We start from the raw sequence: 24,447 nt of genomic DNA on the forward strand, positions 1-24,447 counted from the left end.
ATTACCTATGCCAAATTAACAAATCTAAAGATACCAGCATATTTGATACACATGTATATGATTTATGTTGGCTTTTTAAGACAGGTTTAAACTGGAGTGAAAGGTCTACGAATGTAACAAGTTTTCAATCATTACTCAAGATTTATAACAAATCCATGTACAGTTCTATCTTAAGTAAGTCAGTTAATTTCTTATCATGCTTATGCAAGTTATGAGCCCTTCCTTCCATGGAAGAATATTTCTTAGTTTGAAAAAAGACTTACAATATTTAGATGTTTGTAGTTTTGTTATCCAAGCATATTTATGAAACATTGCGCAATAATACCTACATGTATCCTGAATTAAATTTAATATAGTCAGACATGTTATTCTAGGAAACTAAACGAGCCGTGCCATGAGAAAATCAACATATTGGCTTTGCGACCAGCATGGATCCAGACCAGCCTGCGCATCTGCGCAGTCTGGTCAGGATCCATGCTGTTCGCTTTCAAAGCCTATTGCAATTAGAGAAACCGTTAGCGAACAGCATGAATCCTGACCAGCACGAATGCGCAGGCTGGTCTGGATCCATGCTGGTTGCAAAGCCACTATGTTGATTTTCTCCTTGCGTGGCTCAAATCAGTAATTAGATTTTTTCACATTTTACTACCAAATTGCACCTTTACCTGGTACATGTATCATTGTGGTACTTCAAACATTGTCCGTTTTGTAAATTTTTGAGTGGTAAGCAAAGCAGATTGTAAATAAATAGAACCTCATCTTTTGTCTTTCACTTAATGGTAACTCATTAGAATTGTCATGGTAATTAATGGATATTCATTTCTGGTTGAAATACAACTTGGTATAACAAAAGTTTAAGAATTATATAAGTGGCCTAAGGTATCAGATTACAGACAGGGACATTTTTGTAAAGTATCTATGTAGTTCTTGTAAAAAAAGAATCTGAAAAGAATACCATGACAGGATGGATAGATTCTACATTCTATGGGGATGTATAACATATGTGTAATATTGGTCTCTTATTTTGTTATTTCTTAATGTCAGATACACATTTTGATATCAAACTCTTGTGTATATAAATATATTTAGAATTTTGTGCTGACTAGCATTTTAAGGTAAATGTTTTAAAATTTGATTCATAACTGCAAGACTGATTTCTATCTGAAAGGGGAAAGAATATTTGCACAATTTACTGCTCACTTGAAACCTTGTGAGCAAGCACCTTAAGTTATCCAACACAGCAGAATTTATGCAACCAAATAGGCATGGCAAAAGTCATTTTGCATTTCTTGTCTGTTCTTTTTAGCTCACTTGAGCACAAAGTTCTCATGGTGAGCTATTGTGATCATGCTGTGTCTGTCGTCCCTCGTCTGTCTGCCTATCATAATTGTCTGTCTGCCTATCATAATTGTTCAAATTACTGTCGTAGGTTCAAAAGTGGCCATGCCCATGTGTATGACATGTATATAATATAGAGTAATATAAAATAAACTTAGAATATCGTCTTTTCAGAATCTAAAATAGCTAGAGCCTTGATATTTATATGAACCTAACTCTGTACTTGTAGCATTACGTTATACAAACACACTTGAAGCCTTTTACACAGGTGAGCACTTTAGGGTCAATGATCCTCTTGTTTCAATATTTAACACAGTTAAATGTGAACAGAAATTTTGCATAATTTTTCAGATTCAATATGTACTTCCTAATTTAGATGGAGATAAACCTGTAGTCTCAAAGTGTATAAAAATGATATGATACTTGTCAGCACATGTTAATATATAATTGCCATTTATGTATTATTTAGAGAATTGTTTGTCTTTTGGTGAATATAAATCAATACAAATTTGTTGCCAGATTTAAAGCCCTTACTTCATTCAGTTTTCTGAACAAAATCTAATTCACAAGATAAAAAAAAAACACACATAAGAAAAACATGCATATTAAGTGTATTATGGGAGTTGTTACTGCACAAATGTTACTGCACATTTGCCGATCTGTTAGTTAGTGATTCTTATCTGAGGTTAAATAAGAAGTTAAATAGTCACCGATGGTATTGCAAAATTCAAAACAATTAAATGAAAATGTTTCAGCAGGTGAAAACCTCAAAAACCAGTTTATATGTGATGGAAAGGCAAATACAAAGAAAAACAAAGAGAACACGTTAGAATACAGGAACAATAAGTGCAAATACAACAATCTTTTTATGACTGTGTTTTAAGTAATATTTAATGAATAACACACACACTATTTTTCCATAGGACCACAACTTTTCATATTTCAGATAAAACAGTTCTGTTGTTGTTGTTTTTTCCAAATAAGTATCTACTGCTTAAAAAAAGACTTAAAATATTGTCAATCACTATTGTTTATCATTGGGGTCTAAGATTGGCCCAAAGCATTTATTGCATCCTTTCAGCGGGCCGCAAGGAGGGGTAGGAGACTAGATGCTTTGCTTTTATACCAGTTTAAGACAGTAATTGAGATAAAATGTCATGGATTTATTCTAACCGTAAAACCCATTGTATAACATGTTTTTACAGATGTATCTATGGTAATGTTGTTTATTGATAATTTACTGTTGTCTTACAGATTCGCACTCTAGCTCACGTTCAGTTTGAAAAAAATATAGTTGAAGTTACCAAATAAAATTGTTACTGAAACTGAAACATGTTTTCATTTGTTATTTGGTGCACCTGACCTAAGTGGGTTGTAGTTCTCTTCTTGGCTCCTTGCATACCTTATTTTAGGCGAAGTATTTTATACAAAAATAATTACACCAATACAATTGTAATGGGGGTTGCTGGTGTCCTACCAAAGTTGCTGGTTCAAAATGCTTCATACAGGCCCCGTGCCCAATTTGGGGATTCTGTGCAAGTTTTCTTCTCACCACCAGTGTTTTTCGTATGCTTCTGTTTGAACTGTTTGACATTATTTTGTAGTTAAATTATTTTTCAGAACTTGTATGTATAATTCTTTAAATAAATATTAAAGAGTAAGACTCGTTTGAATAAGAGTTTCACTTCGACAGATATAGGAGAAAGATTTTACCAGAAAAAAATATTTCTGACTTGAAGTAATAGATAAATATCTACTTCAAAGCAACCATGTACTATCACTTTAAATACTAAGTTCTAACTCATTCTATACTAGTATTTGAAGTTGTAAACAATTCTCACACATAAGCTCACAGATACATCTGCCTGAGTACAATGATTCTTCTAGGGTTACCAGTCCATCATAGTGGGAGCTTCAGTTAATGTCACTGGATAATTTCTGTATGATTAAAGAAAACATGAAGCTTGCTTTGAACTCTGTTGATAAACTGGGGAATTGACAATAACCAGGAACCTCTGTGGTGTCATTAAATGGCATCTAGCTTAGATTCATGGATTACACAGTTTGTAATTGACTGACTGGTTAAAAAGACAATCTGGTCAAATGTTTCGCTCATCTGCGCACAAAATGCTCAAGTCGCATGGCATCCAGATTTGTCCGTTTAGTCAAAATTCGACTGTTAACATTCTAGAGGTGACAAATTCTGGTCAATCAAAATGAAACTTGGTCAGAATGCTTCCTTCAGTACAATCTTGGATGAGTTTGTTACTTGATTATCTTGGGTTAAAGTTCCATAAGTTTTAACATTTTATGTGAAAGATGAATCAGCTGTTTAAATGGAGAATAAACATAATTTAATTGTTAGAAAAGCACTGCTTGCAATATTACGCACGAACTTACATGGGTAAAACCATAAAGGGAAGTAACCAAAATAATGGATTCAGTAATAATTTCTGCAATGTTAGTAATTTTCAAACTTGTGTCAAATATATAAGTAAACATTTATTGAAAATAAAATTTACTAAGAACATAATCTATTTAATGTTCAAAACAAAGAATGCGGCAGCCACATTTTAAACAAAGGCAGGGGGCCTCCGTGGCCGAGTGGTTAAGGTCGCTGACTTCAAATCACTTGCCCCTCATCGATTTTGGTTCGAGCCTCACTCGGGGCATTTAATTCTTCATGTGAGGAAGCCATCCAGCTGGCTCACGGAAGGTCGGTGGTTGTACCTATGTGCCCGCTCGTGATGAAATAATGCACGGAGGACACCTGGGGTCTTCCTCCACCAACAAAGCTGGAAAGTCGCCATATGACCTATAATTGTGTCGGTGAGACGTTTAACCCAACAAAATAAAATAACCCTATTCTTTTTGTATTTCCATGATGGTAATTATACATGATTTGCATGAAAAATATGAGATATACAAGAATTGAGTTTCAAATTGACAGTGACATCTATTAGGCTAAGACAATGTGTTTAATGTCTTAACATTTTATTGAATTAATGTTGCAATATGTACATAAGTCAGTGTATTTAGTTAAATTTCATTCACATTTTGTTTCTACAGTGTAATATATTCTTAAAACTATGCTGAAAAGAGATTGACTGATGAAGTTGTGAAAACACCCTTATTCAGGAAGAGCCTAAATTGTCCACCTGAAAACTTGTAGTATAGCTGTATATTACCTGTTTTATAAGAATGATTTTCATGAAGTTTTTTGGGTGAAAATAGTAGGTCACTAGGTCGTGCTGGGTCTTTAAACAAAGGCATTATAAGCCTTTAAAAACTAGGTCACAAGTCAAATAATTGAAAAACTTTGTTAACATTTTTGAGGTCACATGTTCTCTTCCATCTTTTTATAACTTTGTCAGATTGTTTGTCTGTATCAGGTCTAGGTCGAAATCAAAACAAGGTTATCTAAGGTAAAAAACTAGGTCACTAGGTTAAATCATAAAAGAAATCCTTGTTTAACACTGCAGAGGCCACATTTTTCAAAAAAAAAAAACTTTAAAATGTTTGTCTAGATGAAAACGAGGTTAATTTCAAAACTTGGTTTTCTGAGTCCAGAAACAAGGTCACTAGGTCAAATAGAAAATAAAATGCTAAGCCTAATAACATTCTAGAACCTACCTTTTTATCTAATTTTCTTAATACACTAACCGAATATTTGTCTTTGTAAGTTCTATGCCACTTCTGAAACTAAGTCATCAAGGGTCATAAGGGGAGTCATTTTATAGAAAAAAAAACTAATGAACACCCCAAATGCCACATTTTCTGACTGATCTTCGTAAAACTTTGTCAGAATATAATAGGGCCTGTATGAAATCTAAATCAAACTCGGAAATTGGTTGAGGTTAAAAATTAGGTCACTTCATCAAATCCTACAGAACCTTTTTTTTACACTCAAAGAGGCAAAATTTTCAACTTGATCTTAACAAAACTTTGTATGAATGTGTGTCACAATGAAACCTAGTTCTAGTTCTAAAAACTGGGTTATTTGAGATCAAAATCTAGGTCTCTATGTCAAATGCACGCATTGCCAAATATTATTAGTGGATTATTTTACATTAAGGGTCCAGATAAATGATCTTACGCCATTATTGTTGGTTTATCAGACATGCAAAACTATCTAAATCAATGAAATCGTGTACATGTTTTGTAATCAAGAACTGAAAAATAACTAATAAAAGCGTAGCTGTCGTTTTTGACATGCTATCTTGGAGCATTCCTTTTGCACGTGCGCTCACCTCGAACGACATTTGCACCAATTTTCTCTGGCCTGTACACTCCGCCCCACCCACTTCCACTCAAATTTCCTATTAGAGGAAATACCAAAACTTTTTTTATTAATTGCATAGACCCTAAGTTAGAGAGTTTGAATTTTTGTAAATTTACAACATTTGGAACATTTCAGTATGTGGGTATTGGAGTTTATCTGAAAGAGGTGAACACAGTTTTGAAATTGTTTAAATAAAGGATTTTCAAGGTGATGAAAGTCTTATTCAATGTCGTTTACCCCTCACTGCTGCGTGTTATAAACTCTGGTTAGGGTGTAGACATTTTATACTGAATTATGATTTACATAAAGTGTTTTTGAAAAGAAAAACTGGACGTATTATGTGATGGTGCTTGTCTGTCTGTCTGTCTGTTCGTTCGTCTATCCGTCATAATTGGTATGCGAAGCATACTTTATAGCCATTAAAGCTATTGACTTTAAACTTGGTATAAGTAACTTTACACGGATATGCTTTTGACCTATGTACACTTTCGAAGTATGAAATAGCCCACAGCGAAATGTTTGCCCATATAGTCACCGTCACGCGGCGCGGCAGTGTCCTTAGTTATTCATCCATTAAGAAATAAACTATAATGTCTGACGTAAATTAAACGTTGACAAGGTTGCGGTCTCTTGCACCAGCCAGCGGACACATTTTAGTCATGCAAGGAGAGTAACTTCTTTCCGACTCTCCTAACAAAAATCGTTGTACAGAAAACACGTTGTAGTTTTACCATCCAAGTCGGTCTGCAGCGGTTTTACTGTATTGATGGATCTATTTATAATCGCTTTCAGGTTTCACACCCGGCCACTGTGTATCGCTGGACCTGGTAGAACGGAAGAAGTATGTGATGTTTCTAGAAGCAAAACAAGAGAGTAGCGATTCATACAAACAAACCTCTGGCCATCCAACTGTTTCAAAGAATAAATTGATGGAGTATTTGATTGTTTGTGACCTATACATGCATGAATAATTTTGTCAAGCTTTTAAGAAATGTATTTATAACCAAACATTATTTACAGTGACATGGTAGTCACTAAAACGTATGTTTTAGCGATACATATCTCAGGTATAAGTAAAAAGTCGTAATTTCTCCTACCGAATGGCGCCGACGACAAAGAACGAATGATATTGGCAAGAACACATGTTAATTAACATTACTTTATGTGTAACATTGCTGTTTGATTTTGCAGAGAGTTGGATGGCGTTGAAGCGCCAAGTGTGTCCACCTGAAACCAACCTTTACTCTTGTTAGCGTCACGGAGAAACAGATGCGGCTGCGACAATAATTATCCGCATCGTTGAACTGTGTAGCAGAAAGTGAAACATGTTACGACAAATTCCTCGCGTTTAATCTTACTTCTCTGGCGAAAGCCCGATGACAGTTACGCAAGGGACCATGTTTTCTTTATATACAACTATCGCTCATCCATTGCCCAAATTACGAAAGCGCAATTGTAAGGTAGTAGGATGGTAGCCTCAGGAATGGCGGTTCTAGGATAGCGATAGTCCGATGTCTTCAATAGGATGAAATATGCTGTCGCTGTCCTACTATCATACTTAGCTCTGTATCGGGAAATATGCACGAGTTCTTCAGCGGAAATATTGCGCGACTTAGGAGCGCAATATTCTTCCGCTGAAGAACGAGTGCATATTTCCCGATGCAAATATAATAACCTTTTTATAACATACGCATCTACATGCATCTATTATGTAAATATCATAAAAATGTTCAATAGCCTGAATAGGATTGACAATACTGAACTAAATAGAAAAAAAAAGTGCAACAACATACACTGAATTACGTCACGCACCCGATATGAAATTCAGGCGTCAGTGTATGGAAAAATATTGACGTTTCCGGTACCAGTGTAACTTAACGGGGAATAGAAACGAGTATGTAATAATCAATAAAATAGTATCATTCGTTTTTGACATGCTGTCTTGTAGCCTTTTGCCTGTGCGCCAACTCAAACGACTTCTTTGCAAATTTCCGCCGGTGTTAACCCCACCTCACTTGCACATTACTAATGAGGGGAAATACGAAAACAAATTTGTTTTGTATAATTGCATAAAGTAGAGAAATAAAAGTACGTAAATACTATTTCCATAAATTTACATTTCTGGTATTTTGAAACAACGTGTAGTCGTTTGGAATTTTTTGTAAATCTGCTTTGGGTGCAGATTTCTTTGATTAGAAGCTATCAAGCTGAGAGAGAGAGAGAGAGAGAGAGAGAGAGAGAGAGAGAGAGAGCAAATATAACTTTTGCACACGTTTACTTTATGTTTAATTTAGTACATATTTGTGTACTGTCACAGAGTGACAGATGGCCACTTGTAGTTTTAAAATGTCTTATCTTGTTATGTACTTAATGTTATATACATGATTTTATCATAACGGGTAAATTAAGATGAAATTTTTAGAAAGCGCCACCCTCGTATCATTTCCTATGTTTTGAGAAAGTCGAGGCAGCGCATCACGTGAATTTTTACCGATTATATGGACTAGCATTAATTTTGCTCCATAATTTGTGTCCGTTATAAACGACATTTAAATGCAAATAAATTGTATTTTTGTTAGTAAAGTTTTGGTATTTGTTTAATGAAATCACTAAAACTAAGTGGTGCTCATAAACTAATAAAACAGTGTTACTTTAGTATCAGGTGTCAAATAGTTCCCAGTGAAATGAGACTGAGTAGTGGCCATGAGTACTGCTACCATATTAAAAATATTAAAGATGCGTATATGTGCTGCCATATTAAAGATGCGTAAATGTGCTACCATATTAAAGACGGGTATATGTGCTACCATATTTTAGCTGCTTATATGTGCTACCATATTAATTAAAGACGCATATATGTTCTACTATATTATGCTACCATATTAAAGATGCGTATATGTGCTACCATATTAATTAAAGACGCGTATATGTGCTTCCATATTAATCAAAGACGCGTATATGTGCTACCCAAAAAGACGCGCATATATGTGCTACCATATTAAAGACGCGTATATGTGCTACCATATTAATTAAAGGCGCGTATATGTGCTTCCATATTAATCAAAGACGCGTATATGTGCTACCATATTAATTAAAGACGCGTATATGTGCTACCATATTAAAGACGCGCATACCTGCTACCTTATTAAAGACGCGTATATGTGCTATCATATTTATTAAAGACGCGTATATGTGCTACCATATTAATTAAAGACGCGTATATGTGCTACCATATTAATTAAAGACGCGCATATGTGCTACCATATTAATCAAAGACGCGTATATGTGCTACATATGTGCTACCATATTAATTAAAGACGCGTATATACTTTCATCTGCACGCTAAACCCCTACTCGTGAAATCAATGTTAATGGGATATAAAATCAAATTTTATATTATGTTTCATTTTCAATGCACGAATTGTACATTTCTCATGCTTTATTTTTCTAACAATGACCTTGATGCACATATGAGACCAATTTTATTACATCATTCAAAAAGCAGTAATATAGAAGAGTGTGTGAATATCATTTTTTTTCTTTAAATATCAATTTGAATTTGGTGTTAATCAGATTATGATTTAAGTTTTACCTTAATAAAGTCGACAACACTGAAATAACTCTCTTATAATATTGTTATGATAAAGTTTGAAAAATATTCCTAAAAAAGTTTCTTATTTTTATTATTCTGTTTGCACAGCTGTAACAGAAAGTGACTAAAATGATTTTTTTTTTATTTGATGAAAAATGCACGTTTTCTCTCACGTATTGACACACTTATAAGGTTGGCTGACTCAAGTTCATTTGAATACAAAGAAAACCCTTGGGCTACTGCAATTATATAGAACAAATTTCTTCAATAACTTCGTCACACTTCAAAATTATTTCAAAACTGTATATACGTATTAATAATATGCACAAACTATATATACTTAATCATTCTGTATGCTTAAACTCATAAAATGTATGTTTTTATCGTGTTGTTTGTGCTGATGAATCCGCGTGTGCAGTGAGGCGTGTAGTTATTAGTCATAAGACGCTTCATCACGGTCGAAATAGTTGTTATCTTTTTGTGGAAAACATTAACCTCAAGTTAAAAAGTGTAAACTAATTTCCGTCGTTTGAGCTTTTTATTTTCAATATGAGAAAATTAATGGAATTTACAATCTATCTATTTGGTGTGTTGGCTGTTGCAAACGGGTGTTCTGAGCCTGAGGGTGGTTACAAAGAGCCGACGCCGGCGTCCAATGTGTTTTTTTCAAAACATGTCGTCGTCGGTGAAGTAACTGAGATCATACGACCTGATCCTTTGTTCGGAGATACGTTTGACAATAGTACCTACGGTGCCAGTGTAACGGTCCAGTGTACATACAAGGGCGGACCACTACCCGGGAGTATCCAGATAGGCGGGGCAGGTACGTACCATTCTACTTTCATGGAAACAATATTTTTTTATAGATGTAGGGTCTTCCAAACCTTTTGATTTTGATTTTGTTGTTGCTGCTGCTGGTGATGATGATGATTTTTATGACAGGATGATTTTGATATAGATGTTTTAGCGATGAAGATGTTTCATGATAATTTTTGAAGTGAAATAAGCATGTATATGATAATGATTTCCCACGTGTTTCAGTTGCTAAACCTGCATTTTTTTCTTTATCGTATGCCTGATAATATTCTTTATGCTTTGACACATTAAAGTGTCAACATAATGTTAACGTCATCATCATTATTGTCGTTGTCATCATCAGCATAACAACTATCATCACAACCACCATAACCATCATCATAAACTACTATTTTATCACGGCCACCACCATCATCACCACGTTAACGACAATCACCATCATTATAAGCACAATCATCACAAGCACCACCATCATCACCAAGATCATCACAACCATTATCATCAATATTAACATGTCCACCAACACCACCATAATCGTCATCATCATCACTGACAACAACACCATCACATCTGATCATCATCGTTATGATGATGTTGATGCTGATAATGATAATTATGATTGTAATAATCATAATTATCATTATCAGCATCAACATCATCATCAGACTTTCGACTGTCATCATCATACTCATCTGTTATTGAACCATTATTATCATCTATAGTTTTACTGATGTACTTGCAGATGACCAAGATGAAAAACAGTTTTGGTCGGAAGATAATAGGTTGCTGTTGTAATTGATGTTGAGAATGACTATAGTGGTGGGGGTGTGTGTAGGCCCTATTGTTGTTAAAGATATTGATTGTGATGATGATTGAAATTTAGACAATTTTTGACCTTAGAATGCCTGCGAGGGTGATAAATTGCATTTCAAGATAACCATGACGATGACAGTGATGATGATAACATAATTGCTGATATACATTTTCATCATAGAGACACAAACAACAATCAATAGTTTTTATTGTAAACATATTTATGTAAAACAAATAATCATCATTCCCATAATCGAAAGTATAACTACCAGTCTCACGTAATATCAAACTGTATTCTTCATTCCAACAATCACCATTCTTATTATTGTTTGCAGTAGCAACAACAACATACATTAATTATTATTGTATTTCGTATTATGATATTTCAACAATAATACCACTGTTTTTAATCTTAATAACTGTTCAAACTTTGAACGGGTGACCATGTTTAATTTGACTCTAAAATCTGACTCCAAAATTAAGAGTCTATGGTAACGACCAGACTCCACTCAAAGACTCCACTCCATATTTTGTCGTATGCCTCATTATCAGATGATTAATATTACTTGAATCATAAAATTGCAACCAACATACGGACATAATTATGGAGCAGGTGAAATCGTGCTAGCTTGTAAGGATGGGTGTGTAAAGTTTACAGTATCAGAATGTCAAAGGATGCTAACAGGCAATAGCTTTCATTTTGCTAAGATGTACTAGTAATAGTATTATAGTAAACTCGCTCTAAATGTACCTTCCAGAGAATGGTGATTTAATGGACATATTTGTTCGCCTAATGTACCTCTTTTGTCCCTTGTATAATGTACTTTATGAACTCGTACGAAGTATGAAATGTTGTACTGATGCAGTCACCGACATCCGACAGTGTCATCTTTTATTTATTAATTCAGACATGAACTATTTTTGACAAAAGATAACGTATTCCTTTATCTAATGGCAAGGTCGCCGTCTCTTGCACCAGCCAGTGGCCACATTTTAATTTAAAAAGAGATTAATTTCTTTCCGACTTAACGGGTGAATCAGTGATTTGACCCCTCCGGGAACAAAAAACCTCTGTACAGCTAACACATTGTAGTCGGTCTACAGTGGTTTTACTGCATTGAGAGAACTTTTATAATCGCTTTCAGGTTTCACACCCGGCCATTGCAGAGCGCTGGACCTGGTAAAAGGACAGAAGTATGTGATGTTTCTAGAAGCAAAAGACGAGAGTAGCGATTCATACCAACAAACCCCTGAACAGCCAGCAGTCTCAAAGAGTAAACTGATGGACTATTTGAATGTGTGTGACCTATACATGCAGTACCCTGAAGGTAAGTGACAAGTAAAAGTTGAAACAGTCAATGATTTATGCATTCTGACATCACAGCACTGTACGCCCCCTCCATTCAAAGTCACTATTTTATACAGCATCAAAGTATGATTTCAATAATTCATAACTTTATACTAAATTATTTTTATTCGATGTTACATCAGATATTATTAAAGAAACATTCAACATGGGTGCTAGTACAGCAGTTCTGTGTGCTGAGTTTGACTAAATACATTTTTTTTCACAGTTACTGTTTCATTACTTTTCACGAACAGACTAAATCAAACTGAGTCAGCTATTATTTTGCTTTGTTGCATTTTTGCTTCCACATGATCTTATAGATTTTATTTGACTATTCTTTATAGACTGGCATCAGTCGTTAGAGTGCTTCAAAATAAATATCTCTAGCATAAAATCCCTGAGACTCTGTTGTCATTTCTTTAACATTTTCTTGGCATTTTCTTGGCAAGTGAGAGCTGTAACCTTACGTTTAAATAATTGATCTCGACTGAAGTTCTATCGCATTGGACGCCTTAGACATTTCTTATAAATTCAGTGAACGGCGCTCATGGCTATTCCACGGAAGTATTATCTACTGTACGGCGGTAACGAAAGTCTTATAAACTCTATACTGTACGGTGGTCACATACGAAATCCTGGTGCGTCGTCTGCCGTGATTTAGGTCGACTTGCGATACGAAGCGCGAAATACGACACAACACGCAATACGACACATGACAATGCGACTCGACGCACGACATTAATGTCGCGATGTCATACATCATATCGTGTGTAGAGCGTCGTGTCGCATTGTTACGTATCATGTTGTATGTCGACCGTCTACTCCTCCAGGTCGACGCTCGTGCGTCGTATTGTTACGCGTCGTTTCGTGCGTCGACCTAAACATGACGGACGACACACGACATGAGCCAAACAGAATTCCGTAGTCACGACTGTTTCACCAAGGTCTTATAAACTCTAGTGTACGTCAGTATCGGCTGTTTAACTGAAGTCATCTAAACGCTTGTGTCTTGTAAACTCTAGTCCACGGCGGTCACGACTGTTTCGCCGAGGCGTTTCTAAAGTATTTAGAAAGCGACTTCTAGGTGCTTGAAGCGGTGTGAAATGCGCGTAAACTTGTCTCGGCGTTTACAGATAAAAAATAAACAAGAATAACATGTTATATAACATGACTTTATGTATAATATTGATGTTTTATTTTGCAGAGAATGGAATAACGCTGAAGCGTCAAGTGTGTCCAGAAGAAAGTAAACTTAACAAATGTCAGCGGCACACAGAAACAGATGCGGCTGCGACAGTAATGGCGTCGTTATCCGCAATGTTGTTTTGTGTAGCAGTTCAGTTATTGTAGTAGAAAGTGAGACATTTGACGTCAAATCCTTCGTGTTAAATCTTATTTCCCTGGGAAAGTTCCGATGACAGTTACGTATAGGATAATGTTGTCATTATATACAGCCATCGTTCATCCATCGCCCAATTACGAAAGCGCAATTGTAATATAATAGGATAGTAGGATTATAGGATGGCGATTCTAGGATAGCGATAGTTGGATATTGATGATAGGATGGTATATTGCAATTATACTTTTTATACAATCGGATGGTAGGATGGAATTCTGCAGTTATACTTTTTTTATACAATCGCCACATCCTACCATCACTATGTTACTGTATCCTGTAGGCTATTAAAATCATTTGATATTGTCAAAATGTCTCTCATATCAGTCAGTCTAAAAGTATTTATAAGATATAAAGTAATGACATAATGAAATAACTGTTTCGTTCATACCCCACCGTCATCCATCGCCAAATTGCAAAAGCACGACGGTAAGATAGTGGGATAGTAGGATAGTGTGATAGTGGTGGAAACATAGCAGGATTGTTGAACACACCGATAGAAGGATAGCCATCATAGGCTGATAGTTTGCCATCCTACTATCATTATCTTTCTATCGCCATTCTACTATTTATATCCCACCACCTAGTCTGTGTTCAGACACAGGAGATAACTCATGAGGCTATTCGAATTTTGTATAATTATGTCCCTTTTCTTCTCAAAAAACTGGAGATAATCAGAGCAAAGACTGATGAAGTCAGAATAAATAAAAGAATCATTTTTTCTTCGTCAAATCATATACCCGTTATTTAGTGACTCTTGTCCTACTACGTTAAGTGTATTAGAACGGAATCGGGGTCAGTTTATTCAAATCCTACCGTCGTCCATCGCCCACTTTGCAAAGCCCGACGGTAGGATAGTAAATGTTAGATGGTAGGAAAGTATGGTGACGGAATAAAAGGACGGCAATAGTAAGATGACATGGTAGGATAAGAGTATAGTTGGATGGTAGGACATGAACGCAGCAGAATGATAGGTTAGACAGCAGGATGGCAATATTTCAATATATCCTACCATTGTTATCCTACCATCCTAGAATCGCCATCCAGCTATCCGACCATCACTATCCTACTGACCTATTACTCTAACACACTGCTTTGTTAATTTGGCGAGTGGCGATGGCAGCAGAATAGCAGACGAACGCTTAAAGTGAATAACTACGTATGATTATATAAAAGATAAAAGGCAATAATAGGATGTGACAGGATAACTAAACGGCGATGGTAGAGAAGTGTGATAGCGATGATAGAGTCGCATGATAAGAGGATAATAGGATAGCGATGGCAGGATCGTAAGATTGCGATAGTATAATATTTCATCCTAACATCCTGCTATTGCTATCCTGCTACAATAATTCTACTGTCATACATCGTCTTCCTAGTATTCAACTATCCTATCATCCTACCACAATTGTCTTCTTTTGACTTCGCAAATTTGATGGTTTGTATGTAAACTAGTTACTCTCCTAGGGAATTTGTTGTACCATTTTTACTTGATTATTTTTATTGTATTTCTTTTTTTGTGACAAGGCTTTTGAATAATCAAGCGATGCGGCCCTCTGATAGCTCTTTTGTATATTGCATTTATTATATACGCTATAGCATAAATTGTATCTATTATTTTACTATATACACTGTGCAGTAAAAGATATATACAGCTTTGTAAAATGGTGTTAATGTGTGTTTACTTTGGCTTACTAGTAAAAGGCTCGGACACCATGTTTATTGCTTTAAATGTTTAATACGAAATATGCATGCAAATGCTAATTGTAAGTCGCTTAACCCTTGTCATGCTGGACACGATTGGTTCTGATTTGCAACCAGTATAGGTCATTAGCAGTCTGCACATCTATGCAGTCTGATCAGGATCTGCACTGTTCAGTCTGAGTGTCAACAATTTACAATATATTTTGTATATCTCATCGTATGTTCTGTGGCCATCTCACCACGAGCAGTTCAGTTTGTTGAGAGTTTAAAGGTGAAATAAGTAATATTCATTTTCAGCTTTAACATTAAAATATTTGATTTTTATACATATACACACTAATATCACACTCTATAAACGACTGTATTCCCCCTCTTCCTGTTGCGACCGATCAAAACAATAAACTGACGGCTAAATGTTGAAAAACACAATTTTAAAGCGACTGATAATTATGCTTTGATGGTATGTATATTTAAATTTTATTGGAAGCTGGACATGATTTGTTTCTGTATATAATGTGTTAGACTGATTACAGGTAAAATTCTAGCAAAAATCTCGATTGATCACTGATTTTGTCCAGAAATTGTACATTGTCGGCGTCAAAAGTACATATTTTCTTGATTGAAGAATGATCCACATGTAAATCCCACTATTTCATGGATAAAGAAACAATACTAGTTTGGTAAAATCAAATAAAATCATTGCTAAAGTCTCCAATTTGTTTATAACCGCCAACGAAAGAAGATTCGGTGTGAATTATTGACTGTATGCGTATTTGCTTGAGTACTGTACAAATGTTTGCGACTTTCGTAAAAGAGACTGTATGCCTGTTTGCAACTGACTAATTTATAAAATATCGGCTTTTCCTATGCTCCTGTAGTATTTCTTCATAATTATAACTCTTAAACGAAGTTCGAAGGAAGGGTGGTATATAGGAGTCACTATGCGGACTGTCTGTTTGGTCTGTTTGTATGTGTGTCCTCATAAATTTGGTCGTACAATTACTTGAATACTATTACACCTACCTGTCTCAAACTTTACACACACACATCGGCCATATGTAGTTAATGCCCGTCTTAGCGTTTTTCTTTTCTCTTTAATGAGACACTTAAAGGTAAAACAGGGTCTATTTTTCGTGCCCGTGCCATAACTTCTTTATGCATTAAGGAATTCTGAAATAACTTGGCACAAATGTTCACCATCATGAGACGATGTGTCGCGCACAAGCCTATATATTCTAGAATTTCAACCTATTGAAACCGATATATCATCGCAAACTACAATTAATAAGCTGTCAAATTATGAAAAGTAAATGGGGTAATTTGTAGTACAACGGCGCCAGATTGAATCCACTAATCCTTTGTGGATCACTTTCTTGACAGCGTCGCACAGGAAACACCTCAATTTTAGTTTTGTCTTTGCCATAAACACACGAAATTTAACATGGAACTTGACTTATTTTACTGAAAATACAGTGGGGAGGGGGCTGTCCCCTACCGGTTGAATATTTAACACGAGTACCACAGAAGTGGATGTATGGGCCCGAAGTGTATGCTTGTTAGCACGGGCACGGGTCCAGTGTTTATTTTTTGTTTCAACAAAAAATAAACACTGGACCCGTGCCCGTGCTTGTTAGTGGAAAAATGTTTTACAGTCGGACGTCTTGGATATGATCCAGATAAGAATGACATGAACATTAACAACACACTGCCCTCTATGTGTGTGTGAAGTTTAAGAGGTAGGGCAATAGTTTTCAAGAAATCACATGAACAGAATCCAAAATGGCTCCCAGTAGGCCATCTTGAATCTCATCCGAAAAAATAGTATACGTGCGTTTAGTGCATATTGCCCACTATGACTGTGTATGTGAAGTATCAAGGTTGAGGCAATTACAGGTACCCTAGCTGCGCCTGGACATACAGCCGCCGTGTTGACTACCCGCTGTGATTTGACACATTTATACTTACCAAATAACACACAGCTTTCAATTTAAATGTTTCTTTAAAATATTCTGAATTTGCCGATGATATTAAAACAAAGACGAGATAGAACTCACGCTATTTTTAGACCAACGGAAGTGGAATGAGCCAGGCTTAGCAATGAAAACGACTAAATCCGCAAGAACAGATTCCCGTCCTGTGCAAGCGTTATCACTGTTAAATGTAAATTTTTTCAAACATGAGAAATAACGGTCATATCACGACAGGTAGTAAACACGACGGCTGTACGTCCAGCCGCAGGGTACTTGCAGGTGCAGTAGTTTTTAAAAAAATCGGAGGATCATTCTGTTGGCAGACGGACAGACAGACAGACAGACAGACACACGGACAGAAGGACGGGGTGGGTCAACCTGTAGTCCCATCCTGTCTCATTCATCGACATTTTGAAGTCGTCAGGTAACATTTCTTCGCGTGACTTCCATAGGAAGCCGGCAGACGGTTAATTTCTTTCATGACATAGCAGGGACCCTTTGTATACTTTCAGTTTCTTATTCTGTATTTTGTGTTAGTATATGTCGGTAAAACCAACACGGAATACTTGCATGTAAACGATTCTGAAGCATTCAAATTATTATATAATTAGTTGGGATAGCGAGTCACAGATCGCAAAGTGACAAGGTGAGCTTTTGTGATCGTGCGGTGTCCGTCGTCCGTCGTCCGTCCGTGCGTGCGTCCGTGCGTGCGTCCGTAAACTTTTGCTTGTGACCACTCTAGAGGTCACATTTTTCATGGGATCTTTATGAAAGTTGGTCAGAATGTTCATCTTGATGATATCTAGGTCAAGTTCGAAACTGGGTCACGTGCGGTCAAAAACTAGGTCAGTAGGTCTAAAAATAGAAAAACCTTGTGACCACTCTAGAGGTCATATTTTTCATGGGATCTTCATGAAAGTTGGTCAGAATGTTCATCTTGATGATATCTAGGTCAAGTTCGAAACTGGGTCACCTGCGGTCAAAAACTAGGTCAGTAGGTCTAAAAATAGAAAAGCCTTGTGACCACTCTAGAGGTCACATTTTTCATGGGATCTTTATGAAAGTTGGTCAGAATGTTCATCTTGATGATATCTAGGTCAAGTTCGAAACTGGGTCACGTGCAGTCAAAAACTAGGTCAGTAGGTCTAAAAATAGAAAAACCTTGTGACCTCTCTAGAGGCCATATATTTCAAAAGATCTTCATGAAAATTGGTCAGAACGTTCACCTTGATGATATCTAGGTCAAGTTCGAAACTCTGTCACGTGCCATCAAAAACTAGGTCAGTAGGTCAAATAATAGAAAAACCTTGTGACCTCTCTAAAGGCCATATTTTTTATGGGATCTATATGAAAGTTGGTCTGAATGTTCATCTTGATGATATCTAGGTCAAGTTCGAAACTGGGTCACGTGCTATCAAAAACTAGGTCAGTAGGTCTAAAAATAGAAAAACTTGTGACCTCTCTGAGGCCATATATTTCATGAATCTTCATAAAATTGGTCAAAACGTTCACCTTGATAAAATCTGTCAAGTTGAAGGGGGTCAGGCCTCAAAAACTAGGTCAGTGGGTCAAATAATGAAAAACCTTGGACCTCTCTGGGGAAAATTGTTTCGGGGATCTGTATGAAATTAAATCTGAATGTTATCTTGAGATTCTGGGTCGGTTCGAAGGGGGTCAGGCCCATCAAAAATGGGTCAGGGGTCAAATAAAGAAAAACCTTGTGACCTCTCTACGGGGCCATTTTTTCTTTGGATCTTATAAAAAATTGGTCTGAATGTTCTCTTGATGTATTTAGGTCAAGTTCGAAACAGGGTAAAGTGGGGTCAAAAAACTGGCAGTGGTCTAAAATAGAAAAACCTGTACCTCCTAGGGCCATATTTGTGAAGGGAATTCCCATAAAAATTGATCGAAGTTCCCTTGTGAATCTGGGTAAATTTTTGAAACTGAGTAAACCGGTAAAAACTAGGTCAGTAGGTTAAAATTAAAAAAAATCTTTTGACCTCTCTAGAGGCCATATTTTCAAGGATTTTCAAAAAAATTTTGATCTGAATGTCCCTTGAGAATCTAGGTCGTTTCGAAATGGGTCTGTGGGCAAAAATGGGCCAGTAGGATAAAAATAGAAAACCTTGTGACCTCTTGGGCCCCAAATTAAATGTTTCTCGGAAAATTAGTGAAAATTTGTTTCCCTTGTGTACTAGGAAAAGTTAAAAGGGGGTCAGTCCCTTGGAAAAAAGGGTCAATAGGTCAAAAAATTTGAAAAACCTAGAGACCTATTTTTCAAGGGATCTTCATAAAAAGGTCAGAATTTTTACTTGATAAAATCTAGGTCGTTCAAAACGGGTCACATGGCTAAAAAACTAGGTCACTTTTAAAATAAAGAAAAAACGCGTCATACCAAAACTGGGTCATGTGGAAGGGGTACGTTTCGGGGGCCCCATAGGTCCCCCTTTTTTTATTTTTTTTACGCCCTTAAAAGACAAAAATGCACTCTGTATTCCAAAAGGGGAAACAGTGTCATCGCAAATCGAGTTCAGATAAACTACAAATTTGAAAGTCGGTTTACTTTTATTTTTTCTTCCCGACGAAAAAGAGTAATTTCTTTCAAAAACGAGTTCACCATTTTTTACATTTTTTTGGAGTATACATGCTTTTTTCAGAAAAACATCATGGTTTTTTGATTTCAAATCAATTAGACGTGTTTTTCACTTTTCGTGACCGGGCGAGTGAATTTTATGCAATGAGGTGATCATCAACATTTTGAAAAAAATTATTGTCTGTTTAATTTTTATATACACCTTTTATGTTGCTTATCTTTAAAAGACCTGCCCCAGCCCTCCCTTTTTTAAACCTTAAATTGTCACTAAAAAGATGAAAACCCTGATATGAACAGTGACGCCTTTAAAAATAGAGTCTTTGTTATATAAATTTATAAAAAATCCCTGTGGTTTTGCGTGCAAAAGTGTGGCGCGTGGTGTTAATTTTACCTATTGTAACAGGGGTTGCATAAAAAATAAAATTTGAATACCCGGGGAGCAGGGCTTTTAACTTAAATACACATACCGAGTAAAGCAAAAATTTAAATTTTTAAGCGATTTTTACCCGCCTGCTGTTATTGTTTGTGGGTCCGAAACGGGAAGGGGGGGGGTACAGTCGTTTATTGGTTAAAAATTTAAAACAATTAATTAATTTTAAGATTCTTTCTTTTGCGTTGAGGTTTTTTTTTATTTTATTCGAACCCGTTTTTTAAAATTGAAAACCCATAAATAACTCCTAGGCTAAAAAAACATATCTTTTATTCCTTCTTTCAAAAACAAAAAAGAATAACAAAAAAAGATTTTTTGAAAAATCGGGGAATTTGCTGAATGTAAAAGATTATAATAAAAATGTATATTTTTTGACTAATTTTCGCTTAAATATTGCTTCAAAGAAATCCTTAAGGAAAAAAATACAGAAGGGCCTTTTTTTTATACCCTCCCATCCCCCATCGCTCATTGCAAAGCAGGGAGTTGGAAAAATATGATGGGTTTTAAACAAAAATGTCCGTGAAAGATCTAAAAATAAGTATAAACAAGTAAAAAAGATGATACTTATTAAACTTAGTAATTACAACAGATTTGGGATTTTTTTTGTAAAACCGAGGCTTTGCGATAAATGACGTTACCCTTAATGCAGATTATACTAAAGCTAAGCAAATCACGTGTTTTTTTTTCAACCCAAATAATTGAAAAAATAATCATAAAATTGATGGGTTTTTTTCGACATACTGTCTTGGAGCATTCCTTTTGCCCGTGCGCTTAACTCAAACGACGTCTTTGCAAATTTTCCCACGGGGTAAACCCGTACCTCGCCCGCACATTTCTAATAAGAGGAAATACAAAAACAAATTTGCAGATTTCTTTGTTAAAAAAAAGCTATCAAGGAGGAGGAGGGAGAGAGAGGGGAGGAGAAGGAGAGAGAGAAAAGGGGAAAGAGCGAAGGGGAAAATATCTTTTGCACAGATTACTTTATTTTTTAATTTAGTACATTTGTGTACTTCAAAATGACAGATGACCATTTGTAGTTTAATAATGTCTTATTTTGTCAATCGTTATACATGTTTTGTATAAATAATTTTTTTAAAAACGGGTAACTTAAGAAAAAATTTTTAAAAAGGCCCCCTCGCCTTTTCCTATGTCTTGAAAAAGCGGGGCAGCGATCACTGATTTTTACCGATTTAGGGGATAGATTAATTTTGCCCAAAATTTGTGCCCGTTAAAAAACCCTTTTAAATGAAAAATAAATATATTTTGGTATAAAGTTTTGGTATTTGTCCAAAGAAACTTAAACAAATTTAGGCCCCATTACTGAAAAACTGCGTTATTTAGTAAAGGTGTCAAAAGTTCCAGCGAAATGAACTGAGTGAATGGTGTTAACTTTTAAAGACGCGTATATTGCTCTGCACGCTAAACGCTACTCTGAAATCAAGTTAATGGGAATAAAAATAAAATTTTCAATATTATGTTTCATCTTATTCTTTTTCAATGCTCAAGTGTCCCTTTTTCTCTGCTTTTTTTTTAAACCCTGACCTTGATGCACATACCGTATAAACCCAAATTTTATTACCCCAGTCAAAAAAAACATAATATAAAAATTTTAGGTGTGTTAAGATTTTTTTTTTTAAATATCAATTTGAATTTGTTCACATCTCAAACATTACCTTAATAAAGTTGACAATATTGAAATAATTTTCTTAGTTTCAAGTTATGATAAAGTTTGAAATATATTCTAAAATATTTTTGAAAAAATTAATAAATGTGAAAAAAAATAGATTTTGTTTTTTCAAATTGATGAAAAAAATAGGGAAAAGCCCTGGAGGACATTTTTATTCTTTTTGACTTATTTTTAACTTATTTGTTATACTTATTACTTATTTGTTTTTAATTTTTTAAAGTATTTAAAAAAGTGGGAAAAACAAAATGGAGGAAGTGTCCAGTTTTGGGCATCAACTCAGTCACAAACCAGGCACCCCAGGGTTCCCAAGGACTTTAACAAAATTAAAATTAAGAAAGGTAAAGAAATGGGAAATGGGGCATTTGGTACTATTTATGAAGGGCTTTGGAAGGGGAAAATTTGCAAAAGGAGATTTTTAAAAGAAAGGAATTACAAAACCTTTCATTGACCGTAAACTTTGTGTCATAGAATTAAAGGGGTCCAAATAGTGCACTGGAGGGGGTATGCCTTGCAAGTGATCACTTACCGGGTTTCTAAACTTTTTAAAGGAGCGCTTTGGGATACGTCTTTTTTTGTAATGAATAAAATGCCATGACTATCCCAGGAATTTAAAGTTTTTTAAAAGGTCCCAAAGCCACTGTGCACACAAAAGGGTCCAATAATCTTTCACGGGATATTAAAGCGGAAAATTACTTTTTTTTAAAAATTTTTTCATGGGGTAAATTTTAGTGAAGGGTCTGGCGCTCGGAGCAGAATACTGTCAGCAACTAGGGGTGGTGGGGGCCTCCAGCTGGAACTCCTGCTTACCAGGCACCCAGGTGATGCGGAAAAGCGCCAAATTTCTACGCAGTGTGTGGGGGCTTGCGTGATTTTAGTAGAAGGTGGTTGAAGTCCCTTCGGGAACCCCCAGAGGCCCGGCGTACAATTAAACAGAAAAAATTGAAGGCAAAACCTGGATGTTTTAGATTTATTTGCAAACATTGCTGATGTTTGATAAATTCTGGGGAAAATTACAACCATTTGGATAGGGGCTAAGTTACAGTCTAGCGACAGACCACTACACTTGAAATAAGTTTTCATTGTTTGTGTTAGACCAAAATTTAAAGAAAATTTTAAAACAGGTGAAAAAAACCCAAAAAAAATAAAAGTTGTCGAAGTGCATCATTTTTGAACTTGTATGCTTGTGTTAAAAATTTTGGTGAAATTATGAATTTGGGGGTGTTATTTGTTATTGTGGGAAATCATTGTACAAAAAATATTAGAAAAAAATTTTATACTGGCTGGAACTTCTACGGCCCCCGTGAAAATTTTTTAAAAAATTTAAGAAAATTTAGGTTTCATATAAGAGCCTGTCAAAATGTTTTTCTTTTACATGGTCTGTGTTTTAAGGGCTTCTTATTAAAAACTGTGTGTTTAATCAATTTATTTTTATACGACGCATAGCAGCAGAAAGCGTTTGCTTTTGGATAACTCAGAAATATCCTTGTTTATACATATTGTTCTTTTTTTTTATAGTATTAACTTAAAAAGTGGATTAAGGAATGTTTCAGGGAAACATACATTAAAGCTGCTTTTTAGCAATTAGTTCGGGGGGTTTTTGTCCGGCGTCATCGGCGTCGCCTTTGCGCAACGTCCTATGAACATTTTTTTATTTGTCTTTTTCTCGAAACTACAAACAGATACCACCCTTTGGTCTGTACATCCTTACATTGTTCTTTCAAAAAGCGGGAAATCTTTTTGGGCCCCACGCACACATGGCCCACTGTAACAAAAGAAGAAAAACTTGAATGGAAACAGGGGGCTGCTTTTACTAAACCCTTTTAAAGTAATAAAATGGCTTCTGCTGGGGAACCATTTGCACTGTCTTCAAACTTGGTCTGAAAATTACATCCCAACATTAAATTCTTTCTAAAACAGGTTTAATTGTCTCACACTAAATACATACTTTACTACTATTCGTACATACAGTTCCATGTTGCGTGGTGCATACAGTATATACGGCGTAGAATCAATATTCTTTCGGAACAGACATGTGGAACATAATGTTCCTATACTAGAGCAGACACAACTATAAAAAGCATACAATAAAATTCAGTACATACAGTAAACTTAGTTTAAACCCAACCTTTAGTGTATTTAAAATGTTACTTGTATAAACAGTATACATATATTTTTGTTTTTTCTTAGTACATGAAATTTTCAAAAGTAAAATTTATTCTAAGTAACTTGAAGACGCGTAACGAGAACTATGGATGTACTCCAAAAATAGAAAAATGCGTGCCAATGACGACTTAGTGTTTTTAGTCCTCTTTTTTAAATTTTGTCTTTTGTGTTGCAGCAAATTTTTTCAGTGCCCAAAAATTAAAAGTTAACCCTGTTATTCTTTTTGAAATTTTTAAGAATTTTTTGTTTTACACATTATTGTCTTTTGCTTTGTTATCTTCACAGTAAATAAAGTTTTCGTTACGACGTGCTGTG

At 35.4% G+C, this 24,447-nt stretch overlaps 1 protein-coding gene across 2 annotated transcripts in view; it reads left to right on the top strand.

Annotated features, from left to right (window-relative positions):
• The first annotated feature begins 9,652 nt into the window (after positions 1-9,652).
• Positions 9,653-24,447, top strand: part of LOC123528829 (uncharacterized) — a 31,878-nt gene continuing 17,083 nt past the window's right edge. Inside the window, exons 1-3 of one of the 2 annotated variants that reach the window (XM_045308853.2) lie at positions 9,653-10,035; positions 11,987-12,169; positions 13,394-15,999. In XM_045308853.2, the coding sequence (XP_045164788.2) occupies positions 9,762-10,035; positions 11,987-12,169; positions 13,394-13,539 (603 nt within the window). In that variant the 5' untranslated portion in view covers positions 9,653-9,761 and the 3' untranslated portion in view covers positions 13,540-15,999. Of the gene's footprint in view, positions 10,036-11,986; positions 12,170-13,393; positions 16,000-24,447 lie in introns of those variants that run through there. The other variant, XM_053522048.1, reaches the window with a different exon arrangement.

This window comes from Mercenaria mercenaria, chromosome 13 (assembly GCF_021730395.1).
Source record: "Mercenaria mercenaria strain notata chromosome 13, MADL_Memer_1, whole genome shotgun sequence".
NCBI classification, from domain to species: Eukaryota; Metazoa; Mollusca; class Bivalvia; order Venerida; family Veneridae; genus Mercenaria; species Mercenaria mercenaria.